The sequence below is a fragment of the Pangasianodon hypophthalmus genome, chromosome 2, assembly GCF_027358585.1.
Source record: "Pangasianodon hypophthalmus isolate fPanHyp1 chromosome 2, fPanHyp1.pri, whole genome shotgun sequence".
Taxonomy (NCBI): Eukaryota; Metazoa; Chordata; class Actinopteri; order Siluriformes; family Pangasiidae; genus Pangasianodon; species Pangasianodon hypophthalmus.
Genome location: NC_069711.1, coordinates 31,877,864 through 31,899,593, shown reverse-complemented (window position 1 = coordinate 31,899,593; position 21,730 = coordinate 31,877,864). Strand labels below are relative to the sequence as shown.

General features: G+C 39.8%; 1 protein-coding gene across 14 annotated transcripts in view; it reads left to right on the top strand.

Annotated features, from left to right (window-relative positions):
• The window catches only part of scn1lab (sodium channel, voltage-gated, type I like, alpha b), a 54,034-nt gene that overhangs the window by 16,159 nt on the left and 16,145 nt on the right, over window positions 1-21,730 (top strand). For 5 of the 14 annotated variants that reach the window (XM_034309719.2, XM_034309757.2, XM_026933459.3 and 2 more), the window contains exons 2-17: window positions 64-386; window positions 1,870-1,988; window positions 2,087-2,176; window positions 2,608-2,736; window positions 5,231-5,322; window positions 6,940-7,212; window positions 8,323-8,386; window positions 8,691-8,832; window positions 9,071-9,277; window positions 11,634-11,915; window positions 12,894-13,235; window positions 14,860-14,989; window positions 15,198-15,439; window positions 17,151-17,324; window positions 18,168-18,524; window positions 19,850-20,341. In XM_034309719.2, coding sequence (XP_034165610.2) covers window positions 117-386; window positions 1,870-1,988; window positions 2,087-2,176; window positions 2,608-2,736; window positions 5,231-5,322; window positions 6,940-7,212; window positions 8,323-8,386; window positions 8,691-8,832; window positions 9,071-9,277; window positions 11,634-11,915; window positions 12,894-13,235; window positions 14,860-14,989; window positions 15,198-15,439; window positions 17,151-17,324; window positions 18,168-18,524; window positions 19,850-20,341 — 3,405 coding nt within the window. In that variant the 5' untranslated portion in view covers window positions 64-116. Of the gene's footprint in view, window positions 1-63; window positions 387-1,869; window positions 1,989-2,086; window positions 2,177-2,607; window positions 2,737-4,882; window positions 4,975-5,230; window positions 5,323-6,939; window positions 7,213-8,322; window positions 8,387-8,690; window positions 8,833-9,070; window positions 9,278-11,633; window positions 11,916-12,893; window positions 13,236-14,859; window positions 14,990-15,197; window positions 15,440-17,150; window positions 17,325-18,167; window positions 18,525-19,849; window positions 20,342-21,730 lie in introns of all 14 variants that reach the window. The other 9 variants (XM_034309775.2, XM_034309739.2, XM_053229942.1 and 6 more) reach the window with 7 other exon arrangements.

Here is a 21,730-nt window from a genome sequence, read left to right as displayed (position 1 = left end):
CGTAGTAAAGCGTAATACCCAGTGCACGTGAAGTCTCAATCACTGATGTTGTTTTTATTCCAGCTCCCAGTGTGACCGTAGGCTAGCTGGTCCGGCTCCAGGAGCAGGATGTCAATATGGCTGCCCAGCTGCTCGTTCCTCCCGGACCTGACAGCTTCCAGCCCTTCCTTCCAGAATCCCTCGCTGCTATCGAGCAGCGCATCGCCGAGGAGGCGGCCCAGCGGTCCAAAGGCGAGAGGCGCAGTGATGACGATGACGAGAACGGGCCCAAGCCCAACAGTGACCTGGAGGCAGGGAAATCCCTGCCCTTCATCTACGGGGACATCCCTCCTGGACTGGTGTCCGTACCCCTGGAGGACCTGGACACCTACTACAGCAACCAGACAGTACGAGAGGAGGGAGGGAGGGAGCAAAAAGAGGGAGAGATGGCTAGGGAAGAAGTTGTGGAAGGAGCTGGGAAGAAATTCATGCATGGGAGGAAGGGGAGGATTGGGAGGCAAAGGCAGGGAAGGCTGTAAGATGGGATGGGGTGAAGGATGAGATTGGAATTGGAAGGGAAGGAGAGAGGTAGTAAGAGATGGGCAAAAGATGGGAGGAAAAAGAAGAAGGAAAAAGTTGGCGGGGGTAGAAGGAGAGACCATGGAAGTGAAAGAGGAAAGGAACAGAGAAGTGATGGTTGGATGATGAAGAAGGAAGGGAAGCATGGGGATAGAAAGTAAAATTGGAAAAGTCAGTAGGTCGATTAGTCTACAGGGAAGGGAAGAAAGGGGAAAGGATGGCAAAGGAGTGAAAGGATGGAAGAATACATGGTGGGAATAGGAGGAGAAAGAAGAGAGGATAGAGAGCAGGGAAAGGAAATGTAGAGCATAAGCAAGAAGGGCATACAGGGTTAAAAGGAGGGAAGGAAAGGAAATTGAGAAAGGGAAACTAAGGAAAGAAATAGAGACTACCTAAGGAGGAATGAAAGGATCAAGCACTGGAGTGAAAGAGGGGAAGATGCAAGGAAGCAATGGATGAAAGGACAGAGGGAGGAAATATGAAAGGAAGGTAATGGAGGGAGGGAGGGATGGAGCAGAAAGGAGGAAATAGAAAATGGCAGAAAAAGGAGGTAGATTTATGGGGGAAATTTTTTCACGATGAACTGATTCACCAGAACATAAAACTCAGTGTTAAAAAACAAATGCATAATTCGATGAGACTGAAAGTCGTCTTTGCAAGTTTAGATATTTGAATATGTTTGGCCTGAATTCAGGTATGTGAAATTCAGGAGGAAAAATCAAGCAGAAGAAAACCATTAAGTGTTAATGCATCTTGTTAAGGAAACTTAAAAAAGGGATGCTCAAGGGTTCTTTAGGTAGTTAAGTGTTAACAGCTTTATAGGGGTTTTACTGGAAATAAGGAAAACCTCTGCTGTAGGGTTCTACATTACGATTTCTTCGGGTTTTATGAAGGGGCAAACAAACAAACAAGAAACTATTTTGGGTGCAAGAAAAACAAACCTTTAAATATATTATTTGCTTCCATTTTTGAGACACAAGCAATATATAAACCTTTGAACTCAGCGGCGTGTCATGATTGTCTCATTTACTCTCGCTAAATACCCTGGAGTTTTTTTTGGAAATATCCACAAACTAAATTTTCACAATAATTATGAGTATAAGGTGCCTTTATTACACGTAATTACAAGGTGCTTCTACTGCCTGAAAACCTTTCCAACCCAATGTATTCAAATATCTAAGAATTCAGGTTGTGTTGAAATGACTTTAACTCGATAGATTAGGTGTTTTATTTTCATTATATCTGTGGAAGAGCTCTGAACACAGGCAAGGTTTTAACCACATTTCTCCTAAATTGCCTTGCTTTTTCCAGACCTTTATAGTATTGAATCGTGGGAAGACGATATTCCGTTTCAATGCCACGCCTGCCCTCTATGTCCTGAGTCCGTTCAACCCTCTGAGGAGACTCTCCATTAAAGTGCTGGTGCATTCATATCCTTCAATAGCAGAGTAGAGTGCATGATTGGACCTATATGTGGTTGGGTATTAAAAACTGTGTGTGTAATGTACACTCCTTGACTACTATCCACGATGTTCAGTTTTGTGATCATGTGCACCATTCTGACCAACTGCGCCTTCATGACGCTTAGCAGCCCGCCAGACTGGGCCAAGAACGTGGAGTAAGTCTGCCGCGTTTGTTTATTTATGCACGGAAGTCATTAAAGGTGCAGTTTGTTTAAATGTTTATAAGTGTTTCTAGGAAAATATTAGCATGCAGTGGATTTGCCTAGTTTGGCTAGTTTCTTCATTTCGGATTTCTGTTATGTTATTCTGGTCCTAAAATGAACTCCACCCCCAGATGGAACTGGAGGTGGGGCTTTGTCTGCTCAGGCCTACATAGTTTCAACAAAGGGGGTGGGGTCAGTTGGAGGGGAAGAGGGAGGATTTTCCGTGTTTTCTTTGCAATTGCAATTTGCTTTGAGAGAACTTTTAAAAAAGTGACAAACTGCCCCTTTACGTTTAGAATGCATGTCAGTGGAGTTGAAAAATGGCTTTAAAATGTTTTTTTTGATTATCTATGTATGTGAATATGGGCGTTTTTGTCCTGCAGGTACACGTTCACAGGGATTTACACATTTGAGTCCCTGATTAAGATTCTGGCCCGTGGCTTCTGTGTGGGAAAATTCACTTTCCTGCGAGATCCCTGGAACTGGCTGGACTTCAGCGTCATCGTCATGGCGTGCGTGTCATTATTGCGTGTCTCTTGTTGTTACACATATGCTAGTCATTGCTATGATTATTACTGTCATTAATTCAGCCAAAAAATTGACCTCAAATGTTGATCAGCCAAGACGTGTTTGGTGTTTACTTCTTAAGGTTTGCACTGGAGCTATAAGTCTAATATGCCTAACAAGATTAGCATTGTGCTAACTTTACTCAAACCACGGAAAGTTGTTTCATCTCAAATAGACTTGCTGGTTTCTGACACGGTATAACACACTGTTGTCTATAGTGGACATAAGTCCATTACAGAGTTAAAGTCCATTACAGAGCGGCCATCTTGAAACTAATTGTCTGTTCTGTATCAAGCAATTCATTAGAGCTATTGAAGACTCTTAAGAAATTTTGATGGAAAATATCAATATCAATTTATGAAAACTATCAGACTGGCAAGCTTTAGCTGTTGCTAATAGTTGTAGCTTAGCATTAGCTTGTTCACACAGGAAATAATTATATTATAATATTATATTATATATTATGATTATAATTATAATGTCTCAAATAGACTTGTTTATTTTTCTGACACTGTATGACAGTGCAGAGCACAGCTAAAACAGTCATAGCAGCCATCTTGAATTTCTCTTCCATATTAAGTCATTCCTCTTAGCCGTTTAAGAATGGAAAATTTTGTTAAGATCCTCATTTGTTACAAGCTACAAGGACAAGTGATAGCCATGACAACAACAACAAAAAAACTATCAGACCAGATTATGTGTTGCTAATAACTTAGTGTATGCTTGTTCAAATTTAAATTGCTAAATTCACTTGAAGATGCAGTTTCTTCAGAATTACCCCAGACTGCTGTATGTTTATACAGGCTAATTACACTACATTGATCCAAAATATGGAACTTTTGGTGGTTAAAGACACATAAATGATACAATGACAAAGCAGAAAAGTATTAATGCAGGAAAAATCCACTAATTTTGCTAATTTTGGAACAGAAATGCAGTGAAGTGTAATGCTACAGTAATAGCATGCTAGCATAAAGTACTAGCAGAAATAGCTAGATTTCTCTTCTAAATGTCAAGTGATTTGTTGCATTCATTTAAGAATTTCAGAGTTTTTACTTCTGGTGTTAATAGTTCTTGCTTTGCATTAGCTTGTTCACATAGGAAATAAATTATAAATGGCTAAGCTAAGATTTCTGACACTGTATGACACACTGGTAGCTATTAAAATAGACAAAAGGATGTCACAGAGCTAAAAACAGTCAAGGCGGCCATCTTGAAACACTGTCAGGAACTCTTTCTTCCTCAGCACACAGGTGTTTGAAATGGAGTGCTGTTTTATTATTTTATTATTAGTAGTAGCGGTGTGTAGCATACAAGAATTTTTCTATTTTGTGTCATGTCAGTCTGTCAAATTCAGTTGAAGACGTTATCTCAGAATGACCTGACTGTTTTATTTATATACAGGCTAATTTCACAGCTATGCTGTAACTTTTGAACAAAATTAGATGCAATGATGAAGCAGATCAAGTGTTGAGGCAATTTAAAAAATCGCTAATTTCAATAATTCTGGAACAGAAATGCAGTGTAACCACAGTAATAGCATACTAGCGTAAATAGCTAGTTTTCTGGCAAAATGAAGTCAGAGAGCTAAAAAAACAAAACAGTCATAGCAGCCATCTTGAAGCTGATTTCTGTTCTGTATCGAGTCATTCCTCACAGCCGTTTAACAATTTAAAAGATTTTGATGGAAAATATGAAAGGATGAACTGATAGCCATTACAATAAATAAAAACTTGCTGACTGACAGCAGCATTAGCTTGTTCCCACAGGAAATAATTAGTTCTTCATTCGTTTTTCTTTTTGTCATGACAGTTTTTTGAAAATGAGATGACCATGTTGCATCATCCAGCTTGTTAGCTTTATTAGCTTTGTTAGCTTTAGGCCACCAAACATCTTGGCAGATCGACTACATTTAAGACAATTGTGTGACATTTTTAATTTTCTCCCGACTCTTCCTTTCAAGAATTTTAAGAAAACTGTATGCCTGTTGCTTTAGCGATGCCATGTGCAGCCGTGAGTGTGTGTGTGCGGGATGCGTGGTGTGAGTGTGTGTGTGTGTGCTCTGTGGTAACTCTCTATTTGATCCTACAGGTATGTAACTGAGTTTGTAAACCTAGGCAATGTGTCAGCTCTGCGCACTTTCAGAGTGCTCAGAGCGTTGAAAACAATCTCAGTTATCCCAGGTAAGGGATGTGTGTGAGTGCGTGCGTGTGTGTGTGTGCGTGTAGGCGTGCGCATGCCTCCTTTTTGCGTGTGTGTGAATGCACATGCACAAGATGTCAGTCAGGTGTGCGTCCACGTGCAACGTTTTCCCTCTTTTGCTGCCTTGTCCCGTCCTAACGTGCGTGTGTGTGTTTGTATGTGTGCGTGTGTGCGTGCGTGTGTGTGTGTGTGTTTGTGTGATCCTCCCTCCCTCTCCTGTCCCTCCCCTCCTTACAGATATGTAACTGAATTTGTGGATCTGGGCAATGTCTCTGCACTGAGAACCTTCAGGGTTCTGCGAGCACTCAAAACTATTTCAGTGATCCCAGGTGAGAGCTAGTTCCCAGCTCCCAGCTCCAAGCTCAAGGCCAGAGGCTGCCTCTCTGTCCATCCCAACTCTCGCTCACGCCATCCCCCTCGTCCGCTGGCCTATCTCACTCATTCTGTCGCTCCTAGCGGCTTGAGAAAAGCAGGAATCCATTCACATGGAAACAAAACAAAAAAAAAAGAGACAAAAGGATTCCAGGCTTTTGTAGAAAACATTCTGTAGTGTTCCTTCCTCCTTCTGTTAGACACGGCTCTGTTATTTCCCACAGATCTCCACGTCTTGGGGAATAGACAGGCCTTTTTAATTTGTGTTATTGTTTTGCATGAGACATTGCTAAAGGCTACAGTGTGACGTTTGGAGGACTTCTCTTTTCTCTTCTCTTCTCTTCTCTTGTGTACGTCTCCTGTTTGAGTTTTGTATGCATGCGCTCCGTTGCCAGTCTGTTTGATTTTGTGTTGTGTGAGTGTGAAGCATGGCAGCTCTTTGCCATGACACACACACACACACACACACACACATACACACACACACAATTCCACTTGTACAATGTATCGTTGTACACATACACTGCATGATTTAATGTTTTTAACAAGCAATCTCTCAAAGCATGTGCCAATCTAAAATGCGCTACTAATGCAATAACATGCTGTCATTACTGGCCAGCATTAAACCTGCTCAGCTAACGACGTACTTTAACGACTCCATGACTGCTGCCACAACTCCAGTCATAAAGTGCAGAGTCAGAAGAATGTGGTCCTATTCAGGAATATGCATGCTTACATATAACATTCATCAGCTTCATAAACACGAGACAAATCATGTTGCTAAAATGCAGCTACTACGTAGATTAATAACCCCTAAACATAAAGTCTTAAATAAGATAATGACTGAACTAGCTGGCCCATTTAAAGGATTTATATTTAGATGTGGCTAAATATAAATTTGTTGGGATCTAGCAAAATAAATGAAAGGAATACTCCATTGTTCAACCAAACCTCAAGCCACCGTATCTGTAACGTATAAGCAATTACCCAGGACAAGAATTTCAATTTTCATGTTTCTGTGTTCTGAGAAGAGAACAGAGAACCTGTTTAATACAAACTCAGTTCTAATAAGGGCAGCTGTTGAACGTTTAAAATACATCACTATATAATTCATATTCAAGGCTACGACCTGTACTCTATCTAATTCCTCTTAATAAAAGAGAGAAAGTCATGCAAAAAAGTGTTTGAATGTAGTTTTAGTTATAGTTTAAGTTTTTCTTTTTCTAAAAAAGTGAATTATTATGAAGTCTGGAGCTTAATTTATTTTTGTACCTTTGATTGAATAATTTATCAAAGCCTTCTACAACAAAGACAAGGTTTGCACAATTGTTTATCAACTGCCCCAACGACTGCCCTTAGACTTCTGTTTTAAGTGAATTTTGTGTAAACAGTTTGTTCCTTTCTCAGTATAGAGATCAGAAATCACACATACGCAAAATATGCTGTGGATAGACAAAGTAAAAAAAAAAAAAAACAACAACACTGGAGTATTCCTTTAATACATGTGTGTGAGAGTTTCTGTGTGTGTATGTGTGTGTGTGTGTGAGTCTGACGCATGTTGTGTATCCCTACAGGACTGAAGACCATCGTGGGTGCTTTGATCCAGTCAGTAAAGAAGCTGTCGGACGTGATGATCCTGACCGTCTTCTGTCTGAGTGTGTTTGCGCTAATCGGCCTGCAGCTGTTCATGGGAAACCTGCGGCAGAAGTGTGTGAGGGTACCGCAGTGGAACGACACGCAGAGCTCCACCGAGAACAACCTAACAGCAGCGCTCAACATCAGCACAGGCATCGAGCTGCTCAACACCACCAGTGCTTTTAACTGGACCGAGTACATCAATGACAAGAGTGAGTGGGCTTTAGGGATGGAAATTAATACAAATACAATACAGATAATGTGTTCTAAACTGATAGAAATACAGAAATGAATAGGAGGAGCACAACTGTTTGAGACTATTGAGACATCAGGACTACTGTGGGACGCAACAAAATAGTCACGCAAGTGGGACATTTTCACTTTCATGCGAGTGCGAGTAAGCTGTCAGATATGAAGCTTGTGAGACCAACAAAGACCACATTCATGACATACAGCATGTATTCAGTCATCCTTAGTAATTGCCTGGTCAGGGTTGTGGTAGTTCAAATTAGGCAACTAGTTTGTTTATATTTTGGGAATAAAACCAATTAAATTCATTAGAAAATATCTTGGGCAGGAACAAACAAAAATAACAACTGCATGAGTGGAAATAAGAATTAGTCTCTAGCTGAGACCAATTATGACCTGGAGTGATGTAACTGAGGTTGAGGAACTGTCAGAGCCAGAATTCACACACCATGCTGACCCTGCTGACATTTCTACCTCTGTGTTTTTTTTTTTTTTTTAGACCAAGGTAGGCCACGCCCACTTCGTCTTTAAATCCAAATAAAGATACAGATACAGATATTTGCACACTAAATAGACACAGATACAGATAGTGACATTTTGTTACACAGTGTCATGCCCATTAGGTGTGTGTGTGTTTGTGTGTTGTATTCTCTGTAAAAATATCTACTGTATATTTATATTACATGTGTGACACTATCACTACTATGTGTGTGAGTTAGATGTTACATGTGTGATGACATAAGAGGGCCTTCGGGTGATGTTAAGTCCACCAGCAGTCCAAGTTATATGAGTCACTGTGTGCTCAGAGCATCTGTGTGTTTGTGTGTATGTGTGTGTGTGTGTATGTGTGTGTGTGAGAGAGACCTCTCTGCCCCAGGGACAGAGCTCATAACCCATATGGTTCAAAGGTCAAACTTTAGTTTAGACACAGATACACTGGCTGTAAGCTAGAGCTTGCAGTCCAAAAACAATTTGTGTGTGTGTGTTTCTGTGAGAGAGAGAGAGAGAGAGAGAGAGAGATTGTATGTGTGAGTGTATTGCCATTAATTTTCTGTTGTCCTCTCTTCCCACAGATAATTATTATTATCTTCCCAACCGCAGAGATGCCTTGCTGTGTGGGAATGGCAGTGATGCAGGGTAAAAAAATCTGTCAGTTTGTTAATTTAACATTTAAGATATTTAATACAATAGAGTACAACTGAGTGCAAAAGTTTGTGCTCCTTAGGTTTCTAGGTAAAATATTTTTTAAGTGTAATTGTGTTTTCAGTTAAAAGCTTGTGTTTTGGGGGCGTGGCCAAACAAAATTGAAGCTAGCGTTAGTCAACTTGTGCCAAAATCACTGACTGTACCATTATGTTTTGGAGTGTGTAATGTTCCATCTGTAGATTCAGTAGTGCTTGTATATGATTGTGTAAACGTGATGTGTGTGTGTCCTCTGCAGGCAGTGTCCTGAAGGATTTAGTTGTATAAAGGCAGGGCGTAACCCCGATTATGGCTACACGAGCTTTGACACATTCAGCTGGGCCTTCCTCTCCCTCTTCCGTCTCATGACGCAGGACTTCTGGGAGAATCTCTATCAGCAGGTGAACATTCATTTCTTTCCGAAAAAATACCATTGTGGCTTAGTAATTTTTTTTTTTGTCGGAAACTGATACGATGAGAGTCAATCAGGTTTTACGATTCAAGATTCTGTAGCTCATGACCAGAAAAGTGACATCAAACGATACTGGATAAAACTAATAATCAATAATATACAGGCGTCTATATGGGGTGAGACAATCCCCATTTACACACTATGTGTGTGTGTTTTGTGTGTCACAGACCCTGCGTGCTGCTGGAAAGCCCTACATGGTGTTCTTCGTGCTGGTGATCTTCCTGGGATCATTCTACCTGGTGAACTTGATTCTGGCTGTGGTGGCTATGGCATACGACGAGCAGAACCAGGCCACCATCGAGGAGGCGCAGCAGAAAGAGGAGGAGTTTCAGGCCATGCTGGAGCAGCTGAAGAGACAGCAGGAGGAGGCGCAGGTAAACAAGCACACGCACACACACATACACACATAGAAAGACAAATGGCCACACCTACAATCAGAGATATTAACACACACACACATAAATAGTGCCAGTGTTTCTCAGTTTTGTGAGTGTGTGTATATGTGTGGCTATGATCAGAGACAACTGCACAAATACACAGATAGAATTCACCACTGTATCTCTAACAAACACACACACACACACACACAATGGCCACACCCACAATCCACATACATATGCATATACACAAAAAGCCCAGGTGTTTCTCTCTCTCTCTCTCTCTCTCTCTCTCTCTCTCTCTCTCTCTCTTGCTCACACACACACACACACACACACTCACACACATTTAGTCTATTTATAGATTTGTACCATTTGAATCTTGTTTTTTTTCCCCATCCTCATGCATGTTCATTATTTCATCTTTCATTCCTCCTCTTTCTCTGTCGAGTTTCTCTGGTGTGGCTAACGTTCCCCTGTTACCATGGAAACCGCAGCAGATAACCCATACAGGGTAACAGAGAGAGAGAGAGAGAGAGAGAGAGAGAGAGAGAGAGAGCGCAATGTGAAGGACAGCAAAATGGAGGCTGTGTTTGTGTGTAGAGTGGTTTATAAGGTTTATAAAGATGGTATTAATAATTATGGCAGTGTGATAATAAAGTCAGTGTGTCAGTGATCAGATTTATGTGCAAATGCATGACGTATCATTTTTCCCAGAATTTTTTTTAACAGCTTTAATCCGATATGAGATGCTGTAGTATGTGGTTTGTGCGGACGTTTAATCTGCTGAAATCAGATAGAGATCGGCTTATTAGTGTCCATGGATTTAACTGCTAAATTAATGAATTGAAGTGTTAAAAATTAGCAGTGTTACACTAGTAATAGGGCGGGGCTGTATAACCATATAATATTGATATCGTGATAACTTTTGTCACTTTTGTAGACTTTTCTGAGATATTGTGATTATGATCTTTTTTATTAATTTTTTTACAATTACAAACTGACTGGAAGCAGCTGATTTGATCTTAAAATTGTGAAATGCTCAAAATTGTACAGATTTTTTTTTCTTCATTAGCAGATTTGAGACAGAAATGCAGATTTGAGAGATATGAAAACAGACTTAAGATAGAAACATGGGTGGAATTTGAAGATTTTGCACATTTTTAAACAATTTGTTTCTATTATAATGAATGAAGCAGCTAACTTAAATCCTCTGATTAAGTAAGGGATAAAAATTTTGGGACATGCAGTTATAGGAAAATAATCAACAACAGCGTGGTGTGATGTGACCCATCCCAAAGTCGAGAAAATTGATTTTTTTCCCCTCCGTCTCTCCCTCCTTCTCATGTCCCATGTCAAGTGTTTTATTTCTCTTGTACCACAACAATTTACCAATGAGTACGATTTGTTATTTATTAAAGAACGACACATCATACTTTCTATCCCTTTACAGTTACATTTAAAGTTGTGGAAACAAGATAGTTTGCGTTCTCACTTACATTACAGCATCTATAACCAGCTGCTCCAGCTGTTTATAAGACAAAAACATACATCTTGTCATGTTACAGAGAAACCACAAAGACTTTCCTGTGTCTGAGCCTAATGTTACAGCTTTCACAGTGACTGTTATCAAGCGCTGACACTGGAGACTCCTTCTGTGAATGCTAAATTAACAACTTCTTACAGTCACCATATCAACAATTACACATTTTATATGGAGTGTCTGAATTAGCCATGGAAACAAGAATGTACTAAAACAAGTGCTTTAATATAAACCTATTTTTTGCCTTACAACCGGAACTTCTGTCAGAGCTGCTGTTATATCTGCTGTTATATATTAGAATTTGAGAATTCAACACGGCTGTCTTCTAAAAACTGATCTAAGCTGTGATCATTGGGCTGTGTGTTTATTACACTGTACATTTTCAGTTTGTCTCCTGACTTTTTGTGAAGTACATTCAATCCTCCTTCCCTGTCCTCTCCTCCTTCCGTCTCTCACTCCTCTCATTCCATCCTCTCCTCCGTCTCTCCCTCCCTCTTACAAGTTCATGACACACACAGGCCTTTAGAGCACTCTGGTTGCCTGAGTGAGAGTGATGATGTCACTTATAATCAAACTGTGACTCATGAATTTGAGAGCATCGTGCAGCTTTAAAATAATTGTGTAATCAAACGGCAGAGTTTGCTTCAGGATTCGCTTCTTTTTCTCACTCCTTCTTTTCTGTTTGCCGTCCCTCTGTCTGTCTCTCCTGCTGATTTATTATTTTTTTTGCATCTGCTCCCACTCTGCCAGCCTAAACTAAGCCTATCCTTGGTTGTCCCTGACAACAATGCCTGTGCTGTGATTGGCCAGCAGGTTGCCGCGGCAGCAGCGACAGAGAGTGGGGAGTATAGCGGCAGGGGCGGCCTGTCTGAGGAAAGCTCCTCCGGGGGCTCCAGACTCTCCTCGAAGAGCGCCAAGGAGCGACGCAACAGGCGCAAGAAGAGGAAACAGAGGGAGGAGGAGGAGGAGAAAGCCGACCAGGAGAAGTTCCACAAGTCCGAGTCAGAAGACAGCATCCGCCGCTCGGGCTTTCGCTTCTCCATAGACGCCAACAGGCTGTCCTACGAGAAGAAGTGCTCCACCCCGAATCAGGTGACTTCTTGATCTGTCACAGTGGAATTATGGGGCCTGAGGGTGCTGACTCAGCAAATTATAGAATATGCTCATCCTAATGAGCTAAACAGAAAAAAAGACAAAACCTTTGAGTAATATTTTTTTCTACAACTCTCTCTCTTTGAGTTTTGTACCTCTACCATCTGTCTGTGTGTTTATGGTGGTACAACTTTCTCTCTTTGCTTTTTGCAAACCTCAATGAAACTTTAAAAGCAGAGTTACTGATGCCACCATGAAAATGATTATTTTCCAATAACCGCCCATCCTGAAGTGTTTAATTCCTCTTATACCCCAGCATTTCCCAATGCTATTTACTAAAGAATGATGCTTATCTGTTTCCTGTTACATTTAATGTTGCCGAACATCCGTGAAGCAGGTTAGTTCCTGTTATCCCTTACGTTATAGCAGCTATAAACAGTCATTCCCTCACATTCTCATGACGTTAATAAGGTAAAAAGTGTAGCTTATCATGTTATTGAGAAACCATAAAGTGCAAAAATGTTACAAAGTGCTGACATTGGAGACTCTTTTCATAAATGTTAAATAAATGACTACTGTATATGTTTTTTGTGTAAAGGTCCACTGTACAAGTCCCTGTGTAAGTTGTTGCTATAGGAGCAATAAGGTATTAGAATGAATGCATTAATATAAACCTGTGATTTGCCTTGTAATCGGAGCTACTGTCAGAGCTGCTGTTACAGAAAATTAATCAGCATCTTTTAACCAATCAGAACAGAGAATTTAACAGAACTGTGGTATAAACTGTAATAAAACAGCAGATGTTTGACTGTGTAGTTTACATTTTTTCACTTTTTATATGTAAAATGTCTGTTTATTATTAAATTTAACATTGTACATTTCTCTGTTTTTATATTTTGACTTCTGATTACATGTTAAAGCCTATCTCTCTCTCTCTCTCTCTCTCTCTCTCTCTCTCTCTCGCTGTCTCTTGTTCAGTCTCTCCTCAGTATACGTGGTTCGATCTTCTCTCCGAGGAGGAACAGCCGCGCAAGTCTGTTTAGTTTTCGTGGCCGAGCCCGGGACTTCGGCTCGGAGAATGATTTTGCGGATGATGAGCACAGCACGTTTGAGGACAGTGACAGCCGCCGAGGCTCGCTCTTCGTACCTCGGCGGATCGAGAGGAGGAGCTCGACGGTCAGTCAGTGTAGCCTCACCGCTCCTCGGATCATGCTTCCGGCCAATGGAAAGATGCATTGTACTGTTGACTGTAATGGGGTCGTGTCACTGGTGGGCGGAGCCTCTGTGCCTACTTCACCGATTGGCCGATTGCTTCCTGAGGTATAGCTCAGATATATTTACATTAGTACATCTGACATATTCTCAGAAATGGACTCAAATATGACACACACTGGTAATAGCATTTCTTTCTTTATTATTATTATTATTATTATTATTATTATTATCGTTGTTGTTGCTTTTATTCCTTTTCTTACATTTAAATTCTATGACTTTTATTAATACATGCTCTTATGGACTAATACAGTGTCTTTCCACAAATATTGCATGAAACACCTATAATTATTATATGTGATATAAAAACATATGTTTAATATGTTTAATATGTTTAATATAGAAATAAGATACAGTAGTCTGAGAGGGAACAGTGAAAATGCTTCTAAGTTGCAATCTTTTCTAATTTAATGCAACATTTTTCATTACAAATTACAGTATATTATCAGCCAAATCTTTATTGAAAAGTAGAATTTTTGAAATATTTGTGAATTTCGGAATTTCTTGGTATTTGGACGTCCTCCTTTTGCTTTAATGACACTCGAGCTGGCTACACAAGATTGTGAAAAACAATCTGTGTTAGATCAAATCCATCGAGTGTCATCTGAACACGTGCTTCAACTGAGAAATTATACAGTTGAAGTACAGATAACATGTCCTTTTAAATGTACTCAAGTATTAAAAAGTAAAATGTAAATGTTTTTAACTGATGAAATTATGTTAGTCATGTTTTCATTTGAAAAGAGACTTTGATGAAAACATCATTCAATCTCTGTAAGTTAATATTTACCATTAGATAGGATTTGTGTTTCTGCCGAGTCAAATATGTTAGCTACTGGAATTGATGCTATTCTAACCTGGCATTAGCAAACAAAAAACCCCAAACAAATAAACAACAACAACAACAACAACAACAAAAACAGGCTAACGTAGTTAAATATAGCCAGTTAACATTGTCAAATTAGTGAAACTTAACCTCAGCATGCTTCTTCAGATTAGATGATATTCGTGCCTTCTAGGGAGCCTTATGCTAAAATGCTTTAAATGATTTTTTTTTCACATCAATCTACACTACATACCCCATAATGACAAAGCAAAAACCAGATTTGTGATAACTTTGCAACTTTGTATAAACATTTAAAGCATTTTAGTACATAAATAACAACATAACAAAATAACAATATAAAAAAAATGTGAAAAAAATGAAGGGGTGTGAATACTTTCTGAATGCACTGTATGAGTTTTTGTTTACTCCAGCAATACTCAAGTTAAGTATAACTACGCCAAAATAATACTTAAGTATGGTAACAAAGTACAATTACTCAAGGATTTTTTCACTCCAGTATCACAAATTTGGTTAAATTTAAATAGTGAATTAGACAGTGCAGAATCCTTTCTTTTTTTTTTCAGAATTATAAAATATTCTGTTTATTTCCAGAGTAAAATGAAAAATGAAAAAATGAAAAAAAAAAAATCCCAGATTTTCAGTGTGGTCTGTTGGAATCCTCTGTATATTGCACATTTTAAACTTCCATTATACGGTTATATTGCTAGAAAACTGAAATAAATAAGAAATCTACTGAAAAGAGCATGCAGGATAAATGTCTGTTATCTGAGCTCATTGTTTTCTCATCAATCATTACTCTCTCTTTTTCATTTTCTCTTTCTCCAGGGCACGACGACAGAGTCAGAGGCCCGTAAGAAGCGGTCTGGGTCACGCCAGGCTTCTGATTACCTGGATGACGCTGCAGCTAGGAAAAGAGCTCTGAGCATAGCCAGTATTCTCACAAACACTATGGAGGGTATGACGTGTACACACACACACACACACACACACACACACTGAACAAAATTAGCTTTACAGTGAGAGTAAACTTAGCAGTTATAGACACACACACACACACACACAAACACATGGATAATGACATTGTATCTGAATCTGTTTTTTTTTTTTTCTGTTGTGATGCAACATGATCTATAGTCACCTCTTCTGCTTTCCTGTTCTCGCAGCAGAGCTGGAGGAGTCGAGACAGAAGTGCCCCCCCTGCTGGTACAAATTTGCCAACAGCTTCCTGATCTGGGACTGCTGCCCCCAGTGGCTGAAAGTGAAGGAGCTCGTCAACATGGTGGTAATGGATCCGTTCGTAGACCTGGCAATCACCATCTGCATCGTCCTCAACACCGTCTTCATGGCCATGGAGCACTACCCCATGACTAAGGAGTTCAACGACGTGCTCTCGGTCGGAAATCTGGTGAGGATTTTGAATTATTGTCTATATATTTATTTGGAACAGCACTAGTTATCCTAGAATGCTGTGAAACGTTAGAAATCTGTAGTTTCACACAAACATTGTGTCATAAAACATGCGAAGGTGTTACAAGCTGAGAGAAAATCATTCATAAAAATGAGCAAAAATGAGTATATAAAATGAACAACTCATACAGGGTGGAAGCGTATAGTTTTTATTTAAATACAAGTTTCCTTAAGCAGTGCAGTTTTTCTAGTTTCAAAAGTATTAGCACTCCACATTTAATAGTGAAGCCTCCCAGGAGTGAGTCTCTTTCTGTAATTTCTAATAAACACTTGTAGAAGGATCATGGACACTATTTCAAGTTATTTATGTCATCTTCATTCAGCCATTCATTCAGGTTTACAAATGGGTTCAAATCACACATTACAAAACACTCGTTCTGTGTCCTGAAACCATTTCTTTGGGGAACGTTATCTTGGGCTGTATGCTGATGTTTTCTCTTTCGGGCAAATTTACAACGTAGCAAGTTTGATTTGTATTTTACTTAAATATTGTTGCTTTGGATATTGTAACTATGCTGCACTATTGCAGCTATGTTGAATTCTCCATTCTGATTGGTCAGAAGGTGCTGATTAATTCTCTCTAACAGCATCTCTGACAATAGTTCAAGTGCAAATCACAGGTTTATATCAATGCACGTGTTTGAATACATTATTCTTCCTGTAGTAACAACTCATTTATAAGGACTTGTCTAATGGATGTTCCACATAAATGGATTTTAAAAAATGTGTGTAATCGTTGATATGGTGAGGTTTTCTGTTTAGCATTTATGGAAAGAGTCTCCAGTGTCAGTGTTTTGTAATAGTCAGAGGTAAAGCTGTAACTGTAAGTTTTCCTGGAATTTGCACTTTTTAGTTTCTCAGGAACATGCATTTTTTTTGTCTACCTTAATTTTTTTAATAAATAAAAACGATGCCAAAATTTACATCAAACATCTTTGGATGTGTGTGTTATTAGAAAATAATCAACTTTAGGTAAATGATGGTAACAGTAACTTCATCACACCACTCTGTCGTTGATTATTTTTGTATAACAGCATGCAACCAAGTGTTTACCAAGACAGTGAATACTCGTTTTTTTTTTTTTTTTTTTTTTTTTTAATCTCAACTCTTCATTTATGTTTATTCTCTTTGATATTTTAGTATTTTTATTTTTACCGTGTCAGATAATCAGCAAACAAACAAATGGCAAATATGAAAATTGAATTTATAACTTCAGTTTACCTTTGCGGTCATAAGAGGGATCTTATAGGTCATAAGACCGCAAACAAGATTGCAGAAATGTGTGGAGGCAATAAGCGAAAATATAATTTGTAATTTAAGGTTTACAAAACACCAAGAAAATGGCACAATCATATCATAGCATGATGCTTTTTCAGAGATCTCCATGTACTTTTTTATCCTTCTCTCTACCCACAATGCATTTCCAGTTGCTGAATCAGAATACATAATAAAAAGCAGCTCAGTCTATGCTATATTTTAGGTGCTTTCTTAAGATCACTTCAACAATTCAGACCAGTGTTCCATCAAAGGTCTATATGAAATATATATTAACTTACATACAGATATTTCATAATATGTGAATAGCATCAGTTTTAATGAAAGCTGAATGTGTAAGCAGAGCTGAAAGGAGTGTGTATCTGTGTGTACAGGTATTCACAGGGATCTTCACAGCTGAGATGTGTCTAAAGGTCATCGCCCTGGACCCCTACTACTACTTCCAGGAGGGCTGGAACATCTTTGATGGCATCATCGTGAGTTTAAGCTTGATGGAGTTGGGACTGGCTAATGTGGAGGGGCTCTCTGTGCTCAGGTCTTTCCGACTGGTGAGGAAGCCCTTTATCTTTCTCTAATGTATATTTCCTTAATGTGAACCTCAAGCATTGCTAAAGATGAATGGGTGGAACTTATGAATATGACATGATGCTAATGAGATCCCAATATCTTTTATTATTGTGAGCCGTGTGTGTGTTTTCTTAATTGCACTGCAAGCTTCATAAAAAACTGTATAAAAAGATGATTTTGGTAAAATACAGGAAACAGTTTTGACTTCAGTATCACAAAGAACAAAAATGGTTAAAAAGCGTAATGGATGCCAGATATAAGATATTAATTGTCTGTGATATTAATGTGGCCCTGAGAACTTTTTTGGCGTGCCTTAGTGTCTGAGTTTCTTCTATTTCTAAACGATGGATGTTTTTAAAACTCTCCCTCAACACTTTATCTTTTTATTCCTTTCTCCAACTCAGTAAAAGTTCAATCATTTTTGTTTTAGGTCTTGTGACTATTTACTTGATTTTTTGACTGCTCACAATGACCTACTTAAGAGACTTTTAATGCCTTAAATATGATTTAACAATGTCAGCATGTGTTCAGTTTTTTTTTAACCCTTAAAGAGATGAACTATATATAAACAAAAGAACTATCAAAAATATACAGGGATGCAAACTTTTAAGCATCATAATAGAGATAACTGCTGAATCAGAAGAAAGTTCTGTAATATTTAGGTGCAAAACACCATTAAATTCTGTTATTGTAGATAAACTATAAAATAGTGGGACAGTCAAACCAAGCTAAGGGGGTGTAAACTTTTGCATTCAGCTGTACATATATATATATATAGACAGCAGTATTGTGTAAATTATTCCCTCCATTCCTCTGACCCTCAGCTGCGAGTGTTCAAGCTGGCCAAGTCATGGCCCACTCTGAACATGCTGATCAAGATCATCGGGAACTCAGTGGGTGCCCTGGGCAACCTGACCTTAGTCCTGGCCATCATCGTCTTCATCTTCGCCGTGGTGGGCATGCAGCTGTTCGGAAAGAGCTACCGCGACTGCGTGTGCAAGATTGCGGTGGACTGCGAGCTGCCACGCTGGCACATGGTGGACTTCTTCCACTCGTTCCTGATCGTGTTCCGTGTGCTGTGCGGCGAGTGGATCGAGACCATGTGGGACTGCATGGAGGTGGCCGGCCAGACCATGTGCCTCATCGTCTTCATGATGGTCATGGTGATTGGGAACTTGGTGGTAAGATCTGGTTATTGAAGCCTTTGAAGCACACGTGCTGGTGTGGTTTTATTGAGTGAATCATACTGACTTGTCAAATAGTGTTTCTTTTTATTTTGTAGTCTCTGCTCTTCAGAAAGGGGCAACACTGGACTTCGGAAACAAATTCTGAAGTTTGGACTATACTTTTAGGAAAAAAGGTTTAATCTAGAACCCTACAACAGAGGGTTTCCATTTTAGAGTTTCCCTTTAAGAAGCTAAGAACTTCTAATTATTTAAAGAACCATTTTTCAAATGTGTTAAATACAAGATATGTAAAGGATAAAACCTGGGAAAATAACCCATAGGAGGGTGAAAATAACAAGAGGGTGGTGATTATTTTCCAATAGCCATTACAACAGAAATGGTTCTATATATCTATATATCACAGATAAAGTTCTATATATCACAGAAACAGAGTTTGCACTTACACTTTCCCTTTGTTCTCTATAGCCTATGTTTGCAGAAATTGATTAGATTTCATTTTGATTATTTCCATTTGACCATGGACCAATTTCTTCCCCCCAATTTAATATTACTAATTCCCACCCACCAGCCAGCTCTCCCCTATCACATGGCAGCTAGCATCCGGGGAGGGTGAAGGCTAACACGTGCTTCTTCCGCAACACATGAAGCCAGCCACATTTATTCGAACTGCTACCTGAAGGGTAACAGCAGCATAAGGTGGAGAAAGCGCTGTCCGCCATCTTACGCATTCAGGAGCTCACAGATGAACACGATTGGCTAGTGTCGTTGTGATTGACAGGGGAAAGACAGTATGTCATCCCTTCTGCCCTGAGAGCACGGCCAAATTTGCTCTCTTGAATCATCCCAGCAACGGATGGCTCTGGCATAATTGGGATTCGAACTTGTGTCCATAGAGCGAAGGCTTTTCTGTTGCGCCACTCAGGATCCATGCAGCCATGGACTATTTTTAAACTAGCCCAAAAAAATGCCACCAGTGAACTTGCTGTTTCAACCCACAAACTTGTTCCAAATCTAGCCCAGTTTGGTGTAAAACCTGTGACCCAGGCAACCCTGAGCCCAGGTGAAGGTCAGCCATGTCTAATTACGATTGGAAAATAGCAATCATGCAAGATTAGATCCCCATACACCAGGTAGTTGTCAAAAGTCATTTAGCCCAGCAGAATCAACAATGGCTGGTGGGCTATTCAGTAGCCTTGTTTTGGTATTATTTTACCCTCCGTGTGCTGCTGTTGTAGTAAAATGCTACTATATCCGTGTTAGGTCAGAGATCAGGCTCTGGTATCATTTACCATTTGCATCTGTTTGTGGTTGCATTGCAGGTGTTGAACCTCTTCCTGGCCCTGCTGTTGAGCTCCTTCAGCGCTGACAACCTGGCCTCAACGGACGACGACAGCGAGATGAACAACCTGCAGATCGCCGTGGGCCGTATCCAGAAGGGCATCGCCTTTGTGAAGTCGACGCTGAGGCAGTTTCTGCAGAGCCTCTTCCTGGCCGGGACCAAACCTGGCACCCTGGACGAAGAGAAGCCCCTGGACGACCTGCACAGTGATGGCAAGGAGAACTGCCTGGCCAACCATGCACCCGTGGCGGTCGACCTTGGTAAGGACTTCCTCAAGGAGGGCTGCGTGTCGCCTAGCAACGGGGTGGAAAGCCACGGGAAGTACGGCATCGAGGAAGGGGACTACATGTCATTTATCCACAACCCCAGCCTCACAGTCACGGTGCCCATCGCCGTGGGCGAGTCAGACTTCGAGAACCTCAACACGGAGGATTTCAGCAGCGAGTCATCTGACGTAGAGGGAAGCAAAGAGGTAGGGAAGAGATCTGAAATCTTAGAAAACTGTATCTGTAGATTTGTTTTGTTATTATTTTAAAATTTTAAGCTGTTTATTATTTATAGTGAATTAAAATGTGACATTTTCTCAAGTTGCCTTGAGTCGTTTTGCCATTGTATCATTTTGTGTACTTTGTGTATATATTTTTGTGTGAGTGTAAGTATATGTGTGTGTGTGTGTGGGTGTGTGTGTGTGTCATGAGCCCCATGATCACATGACCCAGATCATAGCCAGCTACTTATGACCTTGTGTTGGGTACAGCTGCTGAATTTGCATCAGTATACATACACACAAACACACACACAGTGCACATAATGTGTATTATTTACAACCAGCTGAGCAGGAACAGCATCACTCAGGCCAGATTATGAATGAAGTCATCTTGTTGAAGAAATTGCTAAATGCAGCATCAATGCCCAGGGTGAAATTGAGTGTGCTTAAGTTGTGTCTGGTGTGTGTGTGTGTGTGTGTGTGTGTGCGCGCACATGTAAGTGTGTGTCTTCACTCGACTGCGTTTTCATGCATACCTTTAAGAAAGTGCTACTATCACATTGTTCTTAACCTCCTCTTTTCCTCCTTGTAATCTTTTCCTGGTGGTGTTTTGAAGTTGCCGACGTTGTTATCCATGTTTTGTGAAGTGTGTATCTCTCTGTGTGTGACCTGTTATTGCAGCGTAATGAGAGACGAACCCCAGGTTTTCTCTGAGAGACCCCTGTAAGAGTCTTTCCTCTTCCCACACACTAACCATGAAGACTGCCTCTGCCATCTCTTCCCAAACTCTCTCTCTCTCTCTCTCTCTCTCTCTCTTTCACTCTCTCTCTCTCTTTTCATTTTCTTTCTCTTTTGGAACGGATTGCCCTTTCGTTTTTTCGTTCTCTTATGCCTGTGCCCTACCCTAAATCTCCCTTCCTGTCGAATCCCACTGCACTGGAGAGAGACAGCTGTTAGCTTTTTTTTTTTTTTTTTTTTTTTTTTAAATTTCACTTGAGTTTTTTTTTTTGTTTGTTTTTTTTTGTTAGCGCACCGGGCTTCTTTGCAGTAACAACAATCATACGGAATGAGCAAGATCATCATTTTCCATCTATAATTCAAGCCATTGAGCATCCTTATACTACTTTTTTTTGGTTTGAGCATACATTTTTCTTTTTAATTTATTTTCGTTGACTCAGTCAGTCATTGAGCATCCAAAGCTGAATGAACTTACGGCAGAATTATTGTATGAAAGGATGTGTGTGTGTGTGTGTGTGTGTGTGTGTGTGTGTGTGTGTGTGGTAAGTCGTTTTCACACTTGTGGTTTTTTTTTTCTGGACTCGAGAGTTCGGCACATTTGGTGAAGTGAGAAGTTTTATATATATATATATAAAT